The sequence below is a fragment of the Ovis aries genome, chromosome 3, assembly GCF_016772045.2.
Source record: "Ovis aries strain OAR_USU_Benz2616 breed Rambouillet chromosome 3, ARS-UI_Ramb_v3.0, whole genome shotgun sequence".
Taxonomy (NCBI): Eukaryota; Metazoa; Chordata; class Mammalia; order Artiodactyla; family Bovidae; genus Ovis; species Ovis aries.
In genome coordinates this window covers 206,295,438-206,319,130 of record NC_056056.1, presented here as the reverse complement: position 1 = coordinate 206,319,130, position 23,693 = coordinate 206,295,438, and the positions used below count along the sequence as shown (strand labels likewise).

Genomic DNA, 23,693 nt, shown 5'->3' with positions numbered 1-23,693 from the left:
AATTGTATGGACCTAATCCCTCCCAGCATCAGAGTCTTTTCCAATGAGTCAACTCTTCAGATGAGGTGGCCAAAGTACTGGAGTTTCAGCTTTAGCATCATTCCCTCCAAAGAAATCCCATGGTTGATCTCCTTCAGAATGGACTGGTTGGATCTCCTTGCAGTCCAAGGGACTCTCAAGAGTCTTCTCCAACACCACAGTTCAAAAGCATCAATTCTTCGGCGCTCAGCCTTCTTCACAGTCCAACTCTCACATCCATACATGACCACTGGAAAAACCATAGCCTTGACTAGATGGACCTTAGTTGGCAAAGTAATATTTCTGCTTTTGAATATGCTATCTAGGTTGGTCATAACTTTTCTTCCAAGGAGTAAGCGTCTTTTAATTTCATGGCTGCAGTCACCATCTGCAGTGATTTTGGAGCCCCCCAAAAATAAAGTCTGACACTGTTTCCACTGTTTCCCCATCTATTTCCCATGAAGTGATGAGACCGGATGTCATGATCTTCGTTTTCTGAATGTTGAGCTTTAAGTCAACTTTTTCACTCTCCTCTTTCACTTTCATCAAGAGGCTTTTAGTTCCTCTTCACTTTCTGCCATAAGGGTGGTGTCATCTGCATATCTGAGGTTATTGATATTTCTCCTGGCAATCTTCATTCCAGCTTGTGTTTCTTCCAGCCCAGGATTTTTCATGGTGTACTCTGCATAGAAGTTAAATAAGCAGGGTGACAACATACAGCCTTGATGTACACCTTTTCCTATTTGGAATCAGTCTGTTGTTCCATGTCCAATTCTAACTGTTGCTTCCTGACCTGCATACAGATTTCTCAAGAGGCAGGTTAGGTGGTTGATATTCCCATCTCTTTCAGAATTTTCCAGAATTTATTGTGATCCACACATCAAAGTCTTTGGCATAGTCAATAAAGTAGAAACAGATATTTTTCTGGAACTCTCTTGCTTGTTCCATGATCCAGCGGATGTTGGCAATTTGATCTCTGGTTCCTCTGCCTTTTTAAAACCAGCTTGAACATCAGGGAGTTCACGGTTCATGTATTCCTGAAGCCTGGCTTGGAGAATTTTGAGTGTTATTTTACTAGCATGTGAGAAGAGTGCAATTGTGCGGTAGTTTGAGCATTCTTTGGCATTGCCTTTCTTTGGGATTGGAATGAAAACTGACCTTTTCCAGTCCTGTGGCCACTGGTGAGCTTTCCAAATGTGCTGGTTTATTGAGTACAGCACTTTCACAGCATCATCTTTCATGATTTGAAATAGCTCAAGTGGAATTCCATCACCTCCACTAGCTTTGTTCGTAGTGATGCTTTCTAAGGCCTACTTGACTTCACATTCCAGGATGTCTGGCTCTAGATGAGTGATCACACCATGGTGATTATCCAGGTCATGAAGATCTTTTCTGTACAGTTCTTCTGTGTATTCTTGCCACCTCTTCTTAATATCTTCTGCTTCTGTTAGGTCCACACCATTTCTGTCCTTTATCAAGCTCATCTTTGCATGAAATGTTCCCTTGGCATCTCCAATTTTCTTGAAGAGATCTCTAGTCTTTCCCATTCTGTTGTTTTCCTCAATTTCTTTGCATTGATGACTGAAGAAGGCTTTCTTATCTCTTCTTGCTTGCTTGAAGAAAGCTGAGCACCAAAGAACTGATGCTTTTGAACTGTGGTGTTGGAGAAGACTCTTGAGAGTCCCTTGGACTGCAAGGAGATCCAACCAGTCCATTCTAAAGGAGATCAGTCCTGGGTGTTCATTGGAAGGAATGATGCTGAAACTGAAACTCCAGTACTTTGGCCACCTCATGTGAAGAGTTGACTCATTGGAAAAGACCCTGATGCTGGGAGGGATTGGGAGCAGAAGAAGGGAACGATGGAGGATGAGATGGCTGGGTGTCATCTTGACTCCATGGACATGTGTTTGAGTGAACTCCGGGAGTTGGTGATGGACAGGGGAGTCCTGGCATGCTGTGATTCATGGGATCGCAAATAGTTGGACCTGACTGAGCGACTGAACTGAACTGAATTGAACTGAGAGATCTCTTCAAGAAAATTAGAGATACCAAGGGAATATTTCATGCAAAGATGGGCTCATTAAAGGACAGTAATGATATGGGCCTGACAGAAGCAGAAGATATTAAGAAGAGGTTGCAAGAATACTCAGAAGAACTGTACAAGAAAGATCTTCATGAGCTGGATAATCAACATGGTGTGATCAGTCACCTATCCAGACTTCCTGCAATGTGAAGTTAAGTGGGCCTTAGGAAGCATCACTATGAACAAAGCCTGTGGAAGTGATGGCATTTCAGTTGAGCTATTTCAAATACTTAAAAGAATGATGATGTTAAAGTGCCACATTCAATATGCCAGCAAATTTGAAAAACTCAGCAGTGGTCACAGGACTTTAAAAGGTCAGTTTTCATTCCAATCCCTAAGAAAGGCAATGCCAAAGAATGCTCAAACTACCATGTAATTTCATTCATCTCACACGCTAACAAAGTAATGCTCAAAAATTTTCAAGCCAGCCTTTATCAATATGTGAACTGTGAACTTCCAGATGTTCAAGCTAGTTTTAGAAAAGGCAGAGAAACAAGAGATAAAATTGCTAACATCCACTGGATCATCAAAAAAGCAAGAGAGTTCCAGAAAAACATCTATTTCTACTTTATTGACTATGCCAAAGCCTTTGACTCTGTGCATCATAATAAAGTGTGGAAAATTCTGAAGGAGATGGGAATACCAGACCACCTTACCTGCCTCTTGAGAAATATGTATGCAGGTTAGGAAGAAACAGTTAGAACTGGACATGGTACAAGAAACTGGTTCCAAATAGGAAAGGTAGTATGTCAAGGCTGTATATTGTCACCCTGCTTATTTAACTTATATGCAGAATACATGATGAGAAATGCTGGGCTGGATGAAACACTAATTGGAATCAGTATTCCTTGGAGAACTATCAACAACCTGAGATATGCAGAGGACATCACCGTTATGGCAGAAAGTTAAGAAGAACTAAAGAGCCTCCGATGAAAGTGAAAGAGGAGAGTGAAAAAGCTGGCTTAAACCTCAACATTCAGAAAACCAAGATAATGGCATCCGGTTCATCACTTCATGGGAAATAGATTGGGACACAGTGGAAACAGTGGCAGACTTTATTTTTGGGGGCTCCCAAATCAGTGCAGATGATGAATGCAGCCATGAAATAAAAAGATGCTCACTCCTTGGAAGAAAAGTTATGACCAATCTAGACAGTATATTAAGAAGCAGAGACATTACTTTGTCAACAAAGGTCCTTCTAGTCAAGGCTATGGTTTTCCATTAGTCATGTATGGATTTGAGATTTGGATTAAAAAGAAAGCTGATCGCCAAAGAATTGATGCTTTTGAACTGTGGTGTTGGAGAAGATTCTTGAGAGTCTCTTGGACTGCAAGGAGATCCAGCCAGTCCCTCCTAAAGGAAATAACTCCTAAATATTCATTGGAAGGACTGACATTGAAGCTGAAATTCCAATACTTTGGCCACCTGATGCGAAGAACTTGCTCATCACTGACTGAATGGAAATTAGTTTGAGCAAACTCAGGGAGCTGGTGTTGGACAGGGAAGCCTGGCATGCTGCAGTCCATGGGGTTGCAAAGAGTCAGACGTGACTGAGTGACTGAACTGAACCGAACTGTGGGAATTACATTGTTGTTGTTCTGTTGCTAAGTTGTGTCCACCTCTTTGCGATCCCATGAACTACAGCTCGCCAGGCTTCCCTGTCCATCACCAACTCCCTGAGTTTGCTCAAACTCATGTTCATTGAGTCAAGTGATGCCATCCAACCATCTCATCCTCTGTCAACCCCTTCTCCTCTTGCCCTCCATCTTTCCTACTATCAGAATCTTTCCCAATGAGTCAATTAGTATACTTAAAGTGATCAGCACAGTGCCTGACATGTAGAAAACATTGGATAGGTCCCTTTTAAGACTAAATTTTACACACACACACACACACACACACACACACACACACACACACATACACCCCTTCAAAGTCCTACTCATGGAGACTATTACTGTGAGCATTGGGTGTTTCATGTCAGCCAGGCACCTATACGGACCCCTCTAAATGATTTTCCTGGGATTAGTAATCAGAAAGAACTTTAAAAAGGAGGCATCACAGGTTCTCTATGAAGATAAGACAGGAAAACAGAGGCAAAGAACTAGGGAAAAAAATGAATGATATGGAACTTTATCAGTGGCAAGTGAAAGAATGTCTTACTAGCAGAGATTTAAAAATACCAAACATTTATTATCTCATTTGGCACAAATTCTGAGGAACATGGAAGCAGCATTAATTCAGCAGCTTACCGATGCCATCAAGAAGTTTCTTCCATTGTTTCTGCTTTACTTCTTAGGTATATCAGTATTATTTGCCTTTTTGGCCGCAGTTTGGCTACTAAAGTACCAAAAATGGTTTCTTCCCAACAATATCACAGTCTGGGGAAGAAAAGAGTCAGTAAAAAACAAAATTTTCTGCTCCAGAATCTCTCTCTTTCTTTTCCTTTCTCTTCCTCTCTCTGTCTGCTTCTTTCTCTCTTCTCTACCAGAGAGCAAAATCACTCTGGTTGCTGTATCAGGAGACATCCCTGTATAGGTCCTTAGTCAGATTCAATTTCAATTTCTCATTGTTAGGTCAAAGTATAGTAATTGGAGGTGTGTTCCTTAGAAATTCTACTTCATGGTTGAAGTACTCGTAACTGCTGGGAATCTGGGTGGCTGTTAGTTCTTGGATGAATTCACACTGAGAATTTCCCTGAATATCAGAAAGACTTTTTACACAACTCCCCTCTTCTTCCTCCTCTTCCTTAGAGGCATCTCTGTATTCAGTAATGGTTGCTGTGGTGGTATAAATACAGTCCATGGGGTCACAAAGAGTCAACCCCATGGACTGAGCACATGATACTTACATGGAAAGTTAATTGCGATCATAAAGTGAAGTGAAAGTGAAGTTGCTCAGTCATGCCCGACTCTTTGCAACCCCGTGGACTGTAGCCCACCAGGCTCCTCCGTCCATGGGATTCTCCGGGCAAGAATACTGGAGTGGGTTGCCATTTCCTTCTCCAGGAATTGCAATCATAAAGAAGTAGTAAATAACTGTTTTTCTTTTGTCTCTTATTTATCCATGATGATATAAAGACTTGACTCCCTTGCCTTAATGTGCACGTGCATGCTCAGTTGCTCAGTCGTGTCTGACTCTTTGCAGCCCTGTGGACTGTAGCCCACCAGGCTCCTCTGTCCATGGAATTTTCCAGGCGAGAATACTGAAGTGGGTTGCCATTTCCTTTCCAGGGGATATTACTGACCTAGGGAGTGAACCTGGATCTCCTGCATCTCGTTTATCGGCAGGTGAATTCTTTACCACTACACCACTTGGAAGTCCCTTGCCTTAAAGTAGGAGAAGCTCTAAAAGACCACCCCAGCATCAAAGCTCACTATGGGCCCAAACTTTTACTGTGACCCATTGCAGCTCAACTCTTCTGTCTGTACAATTCTGATCCTTTATCCTGTACTGGTGTTGATCTTCAAAGTTGTCCCCAATAAACACCCTACACACATATGTCCATCCAGGGTTTGCGTTCCAGGGAACCTGACCTGTGAAAACCAGTCACCGTCAGAGGAGACTGTGATAATGTGATTGGCTTAAACACTTATTGGCTTCCCTTGTGGCTCAGATGGTAAAGCGTCTGCCTACAATGCAGGAGACCCAGGTTTGATTCCTGGATCGGGAAGAAGGAAATGGCAATCCACTCCAGCACTCTTGCCTAGAAAATCCCATGGATGGAAGAGCCTGATAGGCTACAGTCCATGGGGTCGCAAAGAGTTGGACACGACTGAGCGACTTCACTTTCTTTAAACACTTATGCTCCATCTGAAAGTACACTGAGGCCAGAGATTTCATTTTACTCCTCTGGTTTCTCCTTCATAGTCTGCTTTATTCGTTCTTCCTCAAGCTGCTCCTGCTTTGTGTTTTAATATTTGAATGCCTCCTTGATTTTCCTCTCCATACAGACTCACTGCCTGAGTGAACTCCTCCCATCCATGATCTGTGTGCTAACATCACCCACATTTATTTATTTATTTTTTAACCTTGACCTCTCTCTCAAATTTCTAACAATGTTTTTATTATTCAACTTCCAACCTATTATCTCCATTTGAGTGTATAAAATCACAAACTCCCTACATCCAAAGACAAATTCCTATTTTGCCATTCAAGCTTGCAGAAGCCCAGGGAATCTATTTCTCAGTAGCTCAACTGGTAAGCATGGGAATAATCTCTGTGTCCAACTCTTTGCGACCCTATGGACTATAGCTTGCCAGGTTCCTCTGTCCTTGGGATTCTCCAAGCAACAATACTGGAGTAGGTTGCCATGCCCTCCTCCAGGGGATCTTCCCAACTTGAGGATCAAACCCATGTCTGTAAAGTCTTCTGCGTTAGCAGGCGGGTTCTTTTACCACTAGCACCACCTAGGATGTCCCCATTTCCTCAGTCCTTTTATCCAATCCATCAGGAAATTCTACTGATTTTACCCTCAAAATATACCTGGAACTTGATAACTTCTATCTTCACCATTGCAACCCTGGTCCAAGTACTTGAATGGATTCCTTGAATATAATATGTATAGATTCTGGGGTGTGTGTGTTTAAATGAGTACAAAAAATATGAGTACTGATTATCTACATATGTGACATACAATGTTTTGGTAAACTAGGTATAAAGGAATTCTTAACACAGTGAAATAAGCTTTTGTAGTCCTTCACATGGGCTGACATAAGTAGTTTATGTAGGATGATTCAATAAATATACATTTATTAAGGGCCCAGTTCTAGCTTAGGTACTATTTTTGGGGTACATTGAGCAGAGAGAGTATAAAATAAATAAGCCTAACCATCTTTTACTGTCACTCTATTATTAATTTGTTGAATACTGATAGACCCTGGGACACTTTGTTTCCAATGTTTTGAACACAACTGGAGAATTTATCTATAGCTTCTTCCTGTCTGTAACAGAGTCTTAGTAGAGTCAGGGCCTGCATTGAAATTGGTAGAGCAATGAATTCATTTCCACCCCTCTTTCCTCCAATTTTGTCCTGCCACCATCTTCTCAGTATTAACTTATTGCTTCAACTATAGTGTTAGGTAAAGGATAGACAACAAGCATTGCTTTTCAGGAGTAAGTGATACGCTCAGACCAATAAAATCACTTTTAGAGAAATAAACTGTCCTTGGATTACCCTCTCGATCATGTGAGTGAATTCAATAAATCCATCAGCTAATTTGTGACTAAGTATATTTTCCCCTCCACACATGCTTTGTTATTTTATTGAAAAGAGTGTTTTATGTCTCCTGTGTTTCTTTTTACATCATCAAGCTCACGTGAAGTCCTCTTAAAGGTGATCTCCTCCTCTGCCTCTCCAGGAATCTGGGCTCTCGCTTTCTCTGGATGCTGGAAGATTTCATATTCAGTACTCTGAATTCTGTCTAAAAACTTGAATTCAGAATTGACAACAGTAAAGCAAAATTGTTAGCATTGGTATCAAACAAAACCTTGAGTTTTCTGGGATGAAAATTATGAATCATGTAATGAAAAAAAGAAAATCAGAGACACGGATGCAAAAATCACAGCATTTAATGAAACAAACTCTGGTAAGAACTCATAGCAGAGTGAACTCTATTCAGAATGTGAGGTGGTTCACAGATTTCTTCCAGGTTTGAGACAGGAGAATGAGTTCATTCAAAGTAAATTGTTTTCTACCTGGGATTTAAAAACAGTTCAAACAATAAATAAATGTGTGTATGTACATATAAATACATACATAGAAGTGGATAAACAAATACATATTTATAGACATTCACAAATACACATTAGCTTACACATGATGTGTATAAAATATGTACATACATATTAATAACATATCAATTCATGAAACAAACATGAGAGTTTTAAAAAATGAAACATTTATGCAAAGCACATAGTTTCAAATTCTTTAAAGTTATTTTAAAGACATTAATAAAAATCTTAATGCTGTCCTATTAGAGTACTTACCTAATGTACATAATTATACAGACCGTGTGAAGCACCAGAGACTTCTCTTTGCTTCATCTATTGTTTTATCTCCTTAGATTTTCATTTTCTCATCAGATGTGTTTTTAATAACTCAAGATGATTATGATTTCCTTACCTTTTTTGTGTATTTTGTTTTGTCTCACTGAGACACAGAAACACTGTTGATATTGTAAGAAGCAAGGGCATATTCATCTGGAAAATAAAAAGAAAGTTCATCCTTATTACATCTCCAACTTTCTATAACCAGGTGATATCAGACAATATAATTACACTAGGTAATTACTAACCCTTTTAGTAATTCTGCAAGAAAGTCAATTCCTTCTATTTTCTAAATCCAGGAACATCATATCAGAGTTTAAGGCACTTGACAAAGTACATTCAATTAGTAAATGACAGAGTCAGAATTCAAAGACTGCTTTACAGGGGTTTCCCTGTGATGCAGTGGTTAAGAATCTACCTTCAAATGCAGAGGATGCAAGATTGATCCCTGGTGAGGGAACCAGGATCCCACATGCTGTAGGGTTACTGAGTCTACGTCCTGCCAAGAAGACCCAACACAGCCAAAAAAACGAAAGAACGACAAAAAACCCCACCAAAAATCCCTGAAGTTTGCTGACAAACTTCTCATGACATTCAACAAGAAATTAATAGCACTAACCTTCCAGGGAACTTTTTAAAAAATCTTCTGAACAGCATCTTAGTAACTGCTTTGAAACCTAATCTATCAAGATTTGCCTGTAAAGCTTCAGAATATTTCTCACTCTTCCTCTCAAATTAAAGTCCATAGATGTAGCATGGAATGGTTAGTCTCAGCCATTAACAACAAAACAACAGCAACAAGACCTGGAAGCTTAACTGGTTTGTATTTCAAATTAAAGGCAGTGCCTTCGCATTATATCAAAAGGATTCTAGGTGTTGAAAAATTCTGGCAAATAGAAGAAGGCCAAGTCAGAAGTTTATATCTATATCTATATCTATATCTATATCTATATCTATATATAAAATGGAGTAAAAAAATATGTAAAGTAAACCCAGATATTGAAGACCAAGGATGATTTTCAAAAGTTAAGTGGTTCAGGGAATCCTAGATACAGATATAACTTCCAGTAGTTTTAAAGCATGGTTGTTGCCCACCTACCTTTTTCATAATAATTGTAGACCATGACTGGGGATGGCTGAATGTTTGCCACATGGTTGATTTGCTCAACAGAGAGGGTGAAACTCTTTGCTGTACCTGAAACCTATAAAGATAGAGATTATAAATACACCAGAGCAGGCCTGCAAAAAATAAAACCGCAGAGCAAATTATTTCCAGAAGTTTATGATAAATCCAAGGTGTAATGATCTTACATAATGGCAAAATAATGAGTTAAGTAATATTAAATTGTGTAAAATGTTGTTTCACAGATTATATTAAGGTACAAGAAAGTTGAAAATATTAGAAAAATGTAGGCATTTGTGTGGATGTTAATGATGTATACATAGAAAGGATGAGTCTGAAACTCGTGCCAGTCTCTGCTGGAGTTCAAGTCAAATTATAAAAGAATTGTACATCTTTGACCAGACTATGTTAGATGCTGTGGGGAATAAAAGAACAGGGAAATGATGCTTCTAAACTTGAGAAGCATCCAGTTAGCCAAGGTATATACAAAATAGCATAGTATTTAAGAGGGAAAAGACAATTAGTGTGGAAGAACACTGATCACCTTTAACATCTCACATAGTTTTGACAAGCCCTATCATGTATATTTATGAGAAATCGAAGCATCCAGTTACCCTCAAAAGAAAAAGAAAGCCGTGGAGAAAAAATTATTGTCAACTTACATTTTCCAGGTAGAAAAGAACATGGTCATTCTTGAATTCACTCTTCATTACTTGGCCACTGTTTTCAAGCTTTAAGGAAATTGGCAGGGAGGGATAAATATGAAAGAGCAGCATTCCAGAATTCAGTGTTTCATGCTTTTTCTCTAATCAGTATCAGGAAGTTGTTTTATGGAAAATTCCCTTGTGCATGATGTTTTCATAAACACAAGTCAGAACTAAATTTAAAAAATAGGTTACGAACTATTGGAAATAATGACTTCTAATTGCTATAAATCAAGAATCCATTCCACCACTGTTTAGCAAAAATATGAGTGTGAACTGTGAATGTTTGTTTAAGTGAAGAATTACACAGCTTGGCTTTGCTAACCAACTGTTTCATCAACACATTACTGCTTTTTGGAGGCTGAAAGACTGGGCTTCTCTTACTTACCTCTTCAATGGATGACATGACTGGAGTAAATCCTGATAGCATTTTTACATCAACAAGGACCATGTTGGAGTTATTGTGATTTCCCGTATATCTGAAATTTAAAAACAAAACGCTAACTTAGACATCATTTTAGAAGAGTGACTTAACCTTATGGCAAGGATATGAGTATATTGATGCCAATTGGCTCTAAGCCTGGAGGAGAGGCAAAAGCTGGAGAAAAAACATCTGAAGATAGTCATTCTCACATATCTGGAAACAAGCACAGTTAGAGTGATCTTGGCTGAGATGATTCAAAGCAACATAAATTGGAGTAAAGAATGAATGGACCTAATCTCCCCAAATCCTGCTTTTAAACTTGCTTGAGGCTTTAAAGTCAGAACTTATAGACAAAACTTTTAAATTTATATTACACATATGGAGACTCAGTGGGTAAAATATGCCTTGTAATGCTGGAGAAACAAGGGACACAGATTCCATCCTTGGGTCAGGAAGATCACCTAGGAAGGGCATGGCAACCCACTCCAGTATTCTTGCCTGAAGAATCCCGAGGATGGAGGAGCCTCGTGGACTGCAGTCCACAAGGGTGCAAAGAGTTGGACATGACTGAAGCGACTGCGCACAGCACACATACTTATGTCAGCCTTAGATTCTGTGCAACACTTAGAAGAGGCTCATATCTCAAAAGCAGGATGTTGGCAAAATCATACAACAGACATGCCCCCAAGAGATCTTCTAAGTTGTACCCACAACTTCGGATAAAATTGTTGGGACATCAAGTTGAGAGCTGTGTATTATATTATTAGCATTAGTGTTCAACAGATTTTCATTTGGAAATCCTAAGAAAAATCCCCGAAACTAATTTTATTCAATGTTTCTCCATACATTAACCAACAATAAAACTCTTCGGTACCTATAAATTATATTTTAATTCAAGAGAATTACTTTGCTTTTTTACACTGAAAAATATCTAAAATTTTGCTTTGTGTACAATTATATTAATGATTAAATAAATGTTAGCGGGTTTTCTCTTTTTGGCCCACTCATGCTTGTCTTTAGAAAGAAAATTGTATCTCTGTTGTGCAAAACTGACGCACAAAAAGGTAGAAGCAATGCTGAAGGATTAATGTGGCAGAAGCTTTCAAATTGCATACAGTACAGAATATATTTGCATAACCCTACCTTTGATTTAGTTGAAAATGTACTAAATTGTGATGTGGGCACAGAGAGTACCATCAACATGTGATTATTGACATTAATAATATATAAATATCTTTTATACAATTTAAAGATTACTTTCCATTTATAGTTATTACAAAATATTGGCTATAACCCCCAGGGCTGAACATCCTTGGGTCTATCTTACACTCTCCGTGGTTTGTACCTCCCACTCCCCCATCCTCAGATTCCCCCTCCTCCTTCTCCTCACTGGTAATCACTAGTTTGTTCTTTATTTCTGTAAGTCCACCTCTTTTTTGTTAAATTCACTAGTTTGTTGCATTTTTTAGATTTCATATGTAAGTGATATCATACAGTATTTGTCCTTCTCTGTCTGACTTATTTCACTTAGCATGTGCTTTGTGCTTAGTCTCCCAGACATGCCCACCCAGCTCCTTTGTACATGCGGATTCTCTAGGCAAGGATACTGGAGTGGGTTGCCATGCCCTCCTCCAGGGGATCTTCCCAACCCAGGGACTGAACCCAGGTCTCCCACATTGCAGGTGGATTCTTTACTGTCTGAGCCAGCAAGGAAGCCCTTCATTTAGTATAAGGCCCTCCAAGTCCATTTATGGGCTTCTTTATCCATTCATGAGCTGATGTACACTTAGGTTGCTTCCATGTCTTGGTGATTGTAAATAATGCTACTATGAACATTGGAGTCATGTGTCTTTTCAAATTAGTGCTTTTGATATTTTGTTAGTGTTTAAAATAATTCTTTTCTGATGCACCACTTTCTCTCTAACCTGAAAGTTGACATCAAAATGGGACACTTACCTGAGGGTTACTGTCAGGTCAAAATTACTCTGGAATACATCAGAAGAGTTTTTCTTTACTGTTTGTAAGGAAAGGGAAAATCCAGATTCCTTCTTAGGTAGTAGCACATTATACCTCACAGTAGCCTAGAAAGGATAGCAAAGTGTAAGAAAAAAAAAAATCCATCCATCTATCACTTGAAGCACTTATTGTTTTTTCTTATTTCCATTATTGCTGTTGTTGTTTAGTAACTAAGTTGTGTCTGACTCTTTGCAACCCCATGGACTATAGCTCACTGAGCTCCTCTGTCCATGGGATTTCCTAGGCAAGAATACTGGAGTTAATTGCCATTTCCTTCTCCAGGGGATCTTCCTGAGCCAGGGATTGAACCACTGCCTATCCTGCATTAGCAGGTGGATTCTTTACCACTGAGCCAACAGGGAAGCCCTCATTTCCATTATTAATGCACTTTATTTTATAACTTCATTATCAGGGAATAAGGCTAAATATAATCATTTGATTGTCAGAAGACACAAGAACCTTTGACATTCCTCAAGAAACTTCTCAGTTATCCAGTTATCTTTAAGAGTAGATAACTTTTTACAAAATAACTTCAGTTTTCAGATGCTGAGTGGAAAATATCAATGAAGGAAAAGGTAATCATGAAAACATGCAAGAGTAAAATAGCACTTTGTACATAACTGAAAAGATAGTCTGTGTTTTTCACTGGAAAACACTCATATCCTTCACAGAATTCCATTACCTGGATAAATGCACAACCTTGTCCTTCCACATCTACTGTATATTGTCCACTTGCTTTTGTTAGTTCTGAACGTTGAACCAATAAGTGATTATCACCATTAACCTGGAAAATCTCATTGAATTCTTCACTGCTTAAGCTGACAGTGACTTGATCATCAGAGAAGATTAAATTCATGTAGCGGGTTATGGCAAGAAGGCAGACGGGCGTATCCTGCACAGAACAGTACAAGCAGCATTCCAAACTCTGTTATGATGCAATATCCGTCATCATGTGGCCATGAACTTTAAATCAACCCATAGAAATATTTCTGACATGTCAACAGAATACCAAGAAGCAGTATTCTAAACAACAGGGAAAACATTTTCTTGTGCTAATTGTTGTCACTTTCTTCAACAGATCTTAATTAGATCTAAAAGTCTTCTAAATAATTTTATAATATCCATGTGAAATATTGCTCAATCTTTTCTAAAAATTAAGGTGTTATGTAATTTGGTTGCCATAGATAATGTTTATGCTCAACTGTCTTCAAAGATGGGAAGTCAGAATCCAGAAAGGATGTTGGGAGATTCACTAACATATGGTTTTACTTAGAAACTAAGACTGAAATAAAGAAAGGAAGGAAGGAAATTATTTTCCTTGTGGGAATAAAACTTGTATTTCTTTGCATTAATTTTTTTGGCCTATTAAGGAAGGATATAAGTCATTGTTTTTGATACTCATTACTTTGGCTATTCATTCATTTGCTTTTTCCAATGTATAGACCACAGAATTAGGGAGAAATATTACTTCTTGGCTGACATGAAGCAACGGTTTGACCAAAGTATTCTTATTGTCAGGGCTCTTGTGTTTATAACAACCATCCTTTCTAGACTTTCATTCTATTTTTACTGTGTAAATCGAGATATAAATCAGGCATATATTCTCTGAGAGGGGATTTTATTTTATTCATTTATATACAGAAAATTCCTAGTAGAGTTCCTGGTATACAAGAACTGCCCAATAAATGCTTGTTGACTAAATATTGGGTCACCTTTAGAGATGTGGATGGACCTAGAGACTATCATACACAGTGAGGTAAGTCAGAAAAAACCCCCAAATATTGTATATTAATGCATACATGTGGTATCTCGAAAAATGGTACAAATCAACCTATGTGCAGGGCAGGAATAGACACACAGATGTGGAGAATGGATGTGTGGACATGGGGTGGAGGAAGAAGGGGTGGAATTAATTGGGAGATTTGGATTGGCATATATACACTAACATGTGTAAAATAGATAGCGAGGGTGAGATGGCTGGATGGCATCACTGACTCCATGGACGCGAGTCTGGGTGAACTCCGGGAGTTGGTGATGGACAGGGAGGCCTGGCATGCTGCAATTCATGGGGTCGCAAAGAGTTGCACACGACTGAGTGACTGAACTGAACTGAACTGAGCACAGGGAGTTTGCGCAAACTCATGTTCATTGAGTCAGTGATGCCATCCAGCCATCTGTGATTCATGGGGTTGCAAGGAGTCGGACACGACTAAGCGACTGAACTGAACTGAACTGAGCACAGGGAGATCAGGTTGGTGCTCTGTGATGACTTAAAGGGGTGGACTGGGGTGGGGGTAGGCGGGAGGTCCAAGAGGGAGGGGCTATATGTATACATATAGCTGATTTGCTTCATCACACAGCAGAAACCAATCCATTGTAAAGCAACTAAACCCCAATAAAGATGATTTATAGTAGCAAATATTCCTTGTCTCAGAAGGTATTTCCTACCTTTGGTATTTTTATTATATATATCTATATAATATATTATCTATATTACTATAGAGTGGCAACTTTTACATTGAACATATTGTGGTTATTTTAGTAGATCCACACCAATCACCTGAGGGGAGGAGAAGCCTCCGTGAGAATTCATCTGTTGGGCAAGCCACTGAACAATCTTACTAGCGTAGGTCAGGTCAGGGTTTTTCTGGGAAATGATAGCCAACAGCACATAGCAAGTCTTCTCCATCTCAGCAGAAGGTGCCCGAGGAATAAAGAGTGGAGATGCCTTTGTCTCAAGTTTCTTCACTTTTCCCCAATATATCACATTGTCTGAGAAGAAAAGAAAAATTTTCACACAGTCCCTATGTAAAGAAAGATGCAAATGCCATCCTTGACCTCTCTTGTGGGTTCATTGTGCCCCTCAAAATTCATATGTTCAAGGCCCTACTACCTAGAACCTCAGAATGGAACTGTATTTGGATATAGGGCTTTTAAAGGGGTGAATAAGTTAAAATGAAGCCATTTAGATGGGTCTTAGTACTTAGCAACTAAACAACAACAACAACAAATGTATCCTTATCAAAAGAGATAATTTGGACTCATGGAGGGGGCACCAGGAACGCATGTACGTGGGAAAAGACATGTGAAGACGGTTAGAGAAAATGGCCATCTACAAACTAAGCAGAATGGCCTCAGAAGACATCATACCCGCTGATACTTTGATCTTGGAATTCTAGCTCTAGAACCATGAGAAAATAAATTTTTGTCATTTAAACCACCCAATACAGTGTATTTTATTGGGCTGGTCAAAAAGTTCATTCAGGTTTTTATGGAAAAACTCAAACGAACTTTTTGGCCAACCCAATATTATGGCAGCCCTAGAGAACTAAGGCAACTTCAGAGAGCAACTTCCTAAGGTCAACGTTTTTGACCTTAAGTTCAAGGCCAAAGTTTCACAAGCAGTTTTTATTATCTGCAGCCACTGCACTTGATTTTCTTTACTTCACTCACTTGAGAAGAAATGAGCAGAAAAGAAAAAGAGGAAGCTAGAAAATATATAATGTTTTGTTTTTTAAAAAAATCACTCAGAAATTTCATAAGATAAATAGAAGCATTCTAGAAAAGAGAGGGTTCCTATGTGATTGCTCAGTTTCATCAGTTTATTCTTAGGGTCATCTCTATTAAGAAAGAAGTGAAGTGAAGTGAAGTGAAAGTTGCTCAGTCGTGTCTGACTGTTTGCGATGCCATAGACTATAGCCCATGAGGTTCCTCTGTCCATGGGATTGTCCAGGCAAGAAAACTGGAGTGGGTTGCCATTTCCTCCTCCAGGGGATCTTCCCCACCCACGGGTCAAACCCTGGTCCCCTGCATTTCAGGCAGATTATTTGCCTGAAAGCCCCTCCATTAGCAAAAATGAATAATAATACTTACTTAATTTTGTAGCAGATTGATCCAGGGTCCGGAGTAAGGATTCCACTTTCTCCTCTTTTCCAGCTAATGCAAAAGCATAAGCTAGAATTGCAAGGTTGTAGCCATTTCTGACACCATTTTCCAAGGCCTCTTCTAAGCAAAAGAGCCCATTTCGTAGAGTGGGAAACTAGCCAAGAAGAACAATTTATTTTAAGATGATGCTTGAATACTTACTTGTAAGCTTGACTGTTTAAACTAATCATTTTTATAATGTATATAATATACCCTTGAAGTATATTTTACATGCAAACCTGTTCATTTCTGTACATGTGAAATATATTTTATAAATATCATTAAAATTCATTTTTAATGGATTATCAGTATTTGAAAAAATTTAAGTACTATGAAAATGGCAATCTCTGTCTGACTGGTTGTATTTTAGTTAATGATGGAAATGTTTTCTATGTGGCAAAGTATACATATTTATTTTTAGACCTAAGATATTTTACACTAATGCCCAAAATAGGAGCTCGTATTTCTAAAGATGGTTTTTGAGGTATACCAATGACCCTGAAAATTCCTAGGATCTTATTTCAAGAATAGATTTCGCAATTGGATAATCTGAATTTTGGATTGAGAGGCAGCCAAGATGAGCCACACTTAAGCTGAAAATGTTTGCATACTGAGTTGGTTACACAAACAGAATATCAGGTTGTAGTTATACTTGGAATAAGAGTTCTTAATCTGAAATTAATAGCTGAACTTCAGGAGATATGTGGATACCGAAATGGTATGAAATACTTGTATAAGTGTGCATACATATATCTTCTCCAGGGAAAAACTCAATAGTGTTCATCAAAGTTTCTATGAATCAAAAAGGTCATGCTAGAGGTAAAGAATCTGTCTGCCAATGCAGGAGACCTAAGAGATGTGAGTTTGATCCCTGGGTCTGGAAAATCCCCTGGAGGAGGAAAGAGCAACCCACTCCAATATTTTTGCCTGGAAAATCCCATGGACAGAAGAGCCTGGCAGGCTACAGTCTATAGGGTCTCAAAGAGTTGGACATGACTGAAGCAACTCAGCATGCATGAATAAAAAAATTTTGGGAGAGTTAATTTAAAGAGTGGTAGTGAATTAATTATTCTCTTGATGTTTCACCCAGTCCAGGAATTTTAAATCACTCTGAATCGATAGTCAAATTCATGTGCATTCAGCTGACTGATACTAAAAGACAGTGGGACCCATACAGTGAAATTGAGTCCAGCTTCAAGGAATGCAGCAACGATATAGGCAGTGAGTACAATGTCCTCTTCATCTCCAACCTAAACACAAAGGAACCATAAGTCATATAGGACAGCAGAGCGCAAAAGAACAGCTATCCTTCTGAAGGTAAACTAGATAGGAAAGAGACAGTGGGACAAATATCATTAAAATTTTTTTTTTTGGCCACGGTGCAGCATATGGAGAATACCAAGTGATATATCTAAATATGGACTGGAAAAGGGAAAGAATAGGTCTATCAAGGACAGACTTCATTCCATTTGCATTTTGACCTGAGGCAAGTGAGGTCCTCATGCTTTGATTTAAGGAGGTATTGGATCAGTGCTTCATTGAAACAATATAAATTAGGAGATCCTCTTCCTGAACTGGCTTACCATCCATAAATAGAAATGAATAATGTTTGGCTTCAAATTTATAAACTGTTTCCTCTCTAGGTTCTTTTTCAGTCCCCTCTCACCTATTCTCAGTTTATCTACTCAAGGAGACTGGTTCTAAGAAAGGACTGAAAACAGTAAGGCAAATAATAGATTCAAGAGGAATTCAGTGTAGGCTGAGGATAACATGCAGGCAGCAGTAATAATGGCTTTGATTTACATACCACAAACCTATCAAGGCAGCAGAAGGAGTAATATTCATAAGAAGTGTACTCATGTTCTCAGGAGCTGGATAAGGCAGGTAATGCAAAGGAGAAAGGAAAGCTTACTTGTGTGAATCACTCACCTCCCAGGCATTGCTGAAAAGCTTGCCATCACTTTTAAAGCAGCCATCTATTTTCTGTTTGCTTGCAAGCCAGATCAAGGTCTCCCTTTGAACCAGTTCATCGATGAAGACATATTGCTTCATTCCCTCAAATGTCTTAAAAGTAAGAGCACTGAGCCTGTAAAGCCAATCGTCAGTTAGACAGAAGTTAGATAAGAAAGAAATGATGTCAGCTTCCCATCAGGTCCATCATCACTGATTGCTTTGGGTCATGGGTGGATCTAATCTGGCTGAGAGCGACTGTAACAAGTCTTGATTGATAGCAGTTCTTTCCTTTGGGTCAGTAAATATGTGAAAGTAAGATCATGTAATTTCCAGCACGTTTACGCACAAATTTCTATAGAATCCATCAGATTGTTCATGCATGAAGAAAGAATGGAATGGGTGTAATTAGGTGATTTGAAGCCTTTTTGTTTTACTTTCCTCAATCTACATGGGGCTCAGAGAGACAGACTAAGATGTGCCATTTACCACAAACTGAAAGTATTGGTGGGGGTGTCATTAAATGACCAAACATCTAAGCAATCTATTATGAGACTTTCAGTACATTGTTGCTTTAAAGTTGGAATAATCAAATATTTTAGTTTTATCTGATTCACCTCTAGGAACTCACTTTGAAACACAAAAGTGTTGCTTTCAAATCTCCACCAAACACAATTCCCCTCAGCCCCTCACAAGTCCTCCTCAGATCATTCTTGTATTATTTAAAATAAAATTTTCATCTCTTACCGTATGCTTCCTTCCCGATTCCTCTGCCAAAACACACTATAGGAACCATCCAAGTTTTTGAAAGACAACTGCTTCTGATAACCTAAAATACAACATGGTAGGAAATTATTCTTTAAGAAAGTTAAAAGAAAAATAATGGTGTAGTAACAGCCCCGTGTTTTGGTATTAGACATAAATGACTAGATGATCATTTCAATTTTAATTTCTGAAACTCAGGTTCTCCATCCACAGGGAGAAAAGATAGCTTCTACCTTATAGGGTTTTAATGACAAGTAAGATATTCCATGTGACTACATCTAACTCAATATTTGTCTGATATTACTAATCATTTATTTTTTTCTTGGGGTTATTTTACTTCAGCGTTATTTTTCTGAAAAAAAAAAAAAAGAATAAAATAAATTATACTCCTGAACCTTTCTTTGATATCACATTTACAAGATATTTCTAAATACAAAACTAATCACTTCATCTCAATGGAATGCAATTGAGCAAACAAATACAGAAGTTGATAAATGAACTGTTTATAACTACCATTAATAACAATAACAAAACTCACTAACAAAGTAGCTTGGCAAAATATTAGGCATTAAAAAAAAACTGAGGTCATAATGTGAAACAGTACATGTGTGAATTGTGAAGCCAAATGACCATACAGATACTGAATTCCAGAAAAGCCTCCAAACAAACAACCCCCCCTCCCCCAAAATAGAGCTAGGGCTCAGAGTGACTCGGTTCTTCAGACATAGTTTTTCCCCATGAGACTACCTAATAATGGCAGCTTTATGACATCTTGATATTAGTAATAATTTATTTAATCTATTATAGGCAGAAATTACTTCAATCTTCTCACCATTAGATAAGAAGAATAAAGCTTTAGATTTAACTTCCTCTGTCAGTTGTTTAGTAGATCTCAGATAGTCTAGGATGTAGGTATCAGATGCTAGCAGGGCAATATTCTGTTCTCCCCCTCCATAGGGCATTTGGAAAAGATTCTCCAGATTCTGTATTGCAAGTCCTATAATGTCCCCTAAAAACACGACAAACAGAATATTACTGTTTGTTAAACTTGGCATCTCAGCATTAATGACAATAGGTGAAAGAGGCATCGTGGAAGGAAAGAACATTTTAAAATAGGTCTAAAAGATGGAAACAAGGAATGTTTTCATGAAGTTATTCTAAAGAAGGTGAAGTAAAAGAGGTTTCTGGTATGAAAAATGTTTTGGAAAATCTCCTATTACCACAGAGAGAAGGAATTTAAGAAAGTGTGTTTGTTCACTTGATTGCTTGCTGGTTTGGTTTCTTGAGAAACTGACCCTGTGAATTATACAATGTAATCTATCTCTTTGCCCAAAGTGTAGATGTTAATAAGAGACAAAGAAATTTGACTTCTCTGGAACAGTTTTATCCGTTACTAAGGAAATTTCCAACATTTTTAATAAAGTATATTCTGATCTCCAAAGGTATACTTAATATTTCAGATGGACAGGCTATAACAGGACTCTTTGTTTTCTAAACACCAATTACCATTCAGCAGAAAAAAATATCTTCTAGGGACATAGATTTTTTAAAAATTTATTTTTTTATTGAAATATAACTGCTTTACAGTTTTGTGTTACATGAATCAGCTGTTAATATATGTATACATATATCCTTTCCCTCTTGGGCCTCCCTCCTACCCACTCCCGCATCTCACCTTTCTAGGTCATCACCGAGTACTGAGCTGAACACTCTGTGCTGTACAGCAGGTTCCCACTAGCTATCTATTTCACCCATGGTTGTGTACACTCTCTCAGCTCATCGCACAAGGACATGGATTTGAAAATGGTGCTGTAAGCCCTTCAGATCCCATGCAGAAGCAAACATAGGAGATCATCCTCAACAATAATTCCCTTAAATTGATACTGTAAGAAAAATCTCTCCATCCTTTTAAGTTTTTTTTTTTTAAGACCACCTCAACTAAGATTTTCAAATCACTGTGAAACAAAAAAATTAACCAACTTACCCACAACAGTGAAAAAGGCCCTGGTTGATCCTTCTACGACATCATTCGTCAGATTCAAATCTACCTGCCTGGAGACTTTGGTGCCTGGAAAGAAAAAATATCAATTAAACAAATAATGTTTGGCTTTCTTTCATAAACAATAGCAGGTTTATGGAACAAACATATTAGGAAATATATTCTATTATTTATATTTATTTTATAAGTTGCTTGTTTGAAGAGACGAACTTGAGGTTTTGATCTAGTTTAGAATAACAATACATTTAGAAAATGGTATATAAATCTGGAAGTTAGAGATGGCCTCTATTCTCTATCAGTTTAGTGCCTGAACTACTTATGTATGAAAAATAAAAGTAAAAACTACTGATTGTGACATATGGAACATTACACATGAAAGGTAAAACTTGGAGAGTCTTACTAGGCATTAAAATAAAATCATCAGGAAATCCCCTGGCAGTCCAGTGGTTAGGACCCAGTGCTTTTACTGCTGGGACTTGATTTGATCCCTGGCTGGGGACTAAGATCCTGCAAGATGTGCAGTGTGGCAAAAAAAAAAAAAAAAATTACGTAAATAAGAAATTTAAAAAAAATCAGATCATCATCAACCACATAAAGCAATACTCATGAGGCCCGTAAAACTGGCTACTGAAGGGCAGTGATTTTCTATTGTTGTTTCATCCCAGGAGTACAGAAGCAAAGATTACATTATGGACTGTTTACATTATGTGCTGTTTGGGTATAATCTTGACTTCCCACTGCCCAAAATTGTGCAACACTCACCTGCAAGATGAGGTCCACCCACTCCACCCCTGCAAAAATTCCCAAGATGAAAGAAGTAGGCTGAGACAGATTGATGTCATAGATGGACAACAAAAAATAACCTCATAAATATCCTTTATGTTTGCTAAAATAATACAATGAAGACTGGGCCTGAAATAAAATAATCCTCCATTGGATATTCAGAATAAAGTCACTGAGGTCCTCAGTATAGCAATAAAGTAGAAGAAAAGGAAATAAATAGACCTGTGGACAAATTTCCTTTAGGATTAGTTTGACCATGTAGAATATCCTACAGCACTTGGGAATCTGCTTAATATTACATGGCAGCCTGGATGGGATGGGAATTTTGGGGAGAATAGATACATGTATATGTATGGCTGAGTCTCTTCGCTGTTCGCCCGAAACTATCACAATGTTGTTGATTGGCTATCAGTTCAGTTCAGTCATTCAGTCCTGTCTGACTCTTTGCGACCCCATGAATCACAGCATGCCAGGCCTCCCTGCCCATCATCAACTCCCAGAATTCACCCAAACTCATGTGAATTGAGTCAGTGACGCCATCCAGCCATCTCATCCTCTGTCATCCCCTTCTCCTCCTGCCCCCAATCCCTCCCAGCATCAGGGTCTTTTCCAATGAGTCAAGTCTTCACATGAGGTGGCCGAAGTACTGGAGTTTCAGTCTCAGCATCAGTCCTTCCAATGAACACTCAGGACTGGTCTCCTTCAGGATGGACTGGTTGGAACTCCAAGGGACTCTCAAGAGTCTTCTCCAACATCACAGTTCAAAAGCATCAATTCTTCAGTGCTCAGCTTTCTTCACAGTCCAACTCTCACATCCATACATGACCACTGGAAAAACCACAGCCTTGACTAGATGGACCTTTGTTGGCAAAGTAATATTTCTGCTTTTTAATATGCTGTCTAGATTGGTCATAATTTTCCTTCCAAGGAGTAAGCGTCTTTTAATTTCATGGCTGCAATCACCATCTGGAGTGATTTTGGAGCCCCCCAAAATAAAGTCTGATACTGTTTCCACTGTTTCCCCATCTATTTCCCATGAAGTGATGGGACTGGATGCCATGATCTTGATTTTCTGAATGCTGAGCTTTAAGCCAACTTTTTCACTCTCCACTTTCACTTTCATCAAGAGGCTTTTCAGTTCCTCTTCACTTTCTGCCATAAGGGTGGTGTCACCTGCATATCTGAGGTTATTGATATTTCTCCCAGAAATCTTGATTCCAGCTTGTGTTTCTTCCAGTCCAGCGTCTCTCATGATGTACTCTGCCTAGAAGTTAAATAAGTAGGGTGAAAATATACAGCCTTGATGTACTCCTTTTCCTCTTTGGAAACAGTCTCTTGTTCCATGTCCAGTTCTAACTGTTGCTTCCTGACCTGCATACAGATTTCTCAAGAGGCAGGTTAGGTGGTATGGTATTCCCATCTCTTTCAGAATTTTCCACAGTTTATTGTGATCCACACAGTCAAAGGCTTTGGCATAGTCAATAAAGCAGAAATCGATGTTTTTCTGGAACTCTCTTGCTTTTTCGATGATCCAGTGGATGTTGGCAATTTGATCTCTGGTTCCTCTGCCTTTTCAAAACCAGCTTGAACATCAGGAAGTTCACCGTTCACATATAACTGAAGCCTAGCTTGGAGAATTTTGAGCATTATTTTACTAGCATGTGAGATGAGTGCAATTGTGGGGTAGTTTGAGCATTCTTTGGCATTGACTGTCTTTGGAATTGGAATGAAAACTGAACTTTTCTAGTCGTGTGGCCACTGCTGAGTTGTCCAAATGTGCTGGCATGTTGAGTGCAGCACTTTCACAGCATCATCTTTCAGGATTTGAAATAGCTCCACTGGAATTCCATCACCTC

The 23,693-nt window shown here is 38.6% G+C and overlaps 1 protein-coding gene across 1 annotated transcript in view; it reads right to left on the bottom strand.

The window, feature by feature from the left end:
• Nucleotides 1-7,654: 7,654 nt before the first annotated feature.
• LOC101122683 (ovostatin homolog 2-like) overlaps nt 7,655-23,693 on the bottom strand; it is a 53,466-nt gene continuing 37,427 nt past the window's right edge. The window contains 14 exon segments of the mRNA XM_027967894.1: nt 7,655-7,798; nt 8,226-8,302; nt 9,249-9,351; nt 9,935-10,003; nt 10,365-10,455; nt 12,357-12,481; nt 13,099-13,308; nt 14,977-15,188; nt 16,290-16,455; nt 17,516-17,590; nt 18,270-18,426; nt 19,038-19,119; nt 19,888-20,064; nt 21,040-21,123. Of these exon segments, the coding sequence (XP_027823695.1) occupies nt 8,250-8,302; nt 9,249-9,351; nt 9,935-10,003; nt 10,365-10,455; nt 12,357-12,481; nt 13,099-13,308; nt 14,977-15,188; nt 16,290-16,455; nt 17,516-17,590; nt 18,270-18,426; nt 19,038-19,119; nt 19,888-20,064; nt 21,040-21,123 (1,604 nt within the window). The 3' untranslated portion in view covers nt 7,655-7,798; nt 8,226-8,249.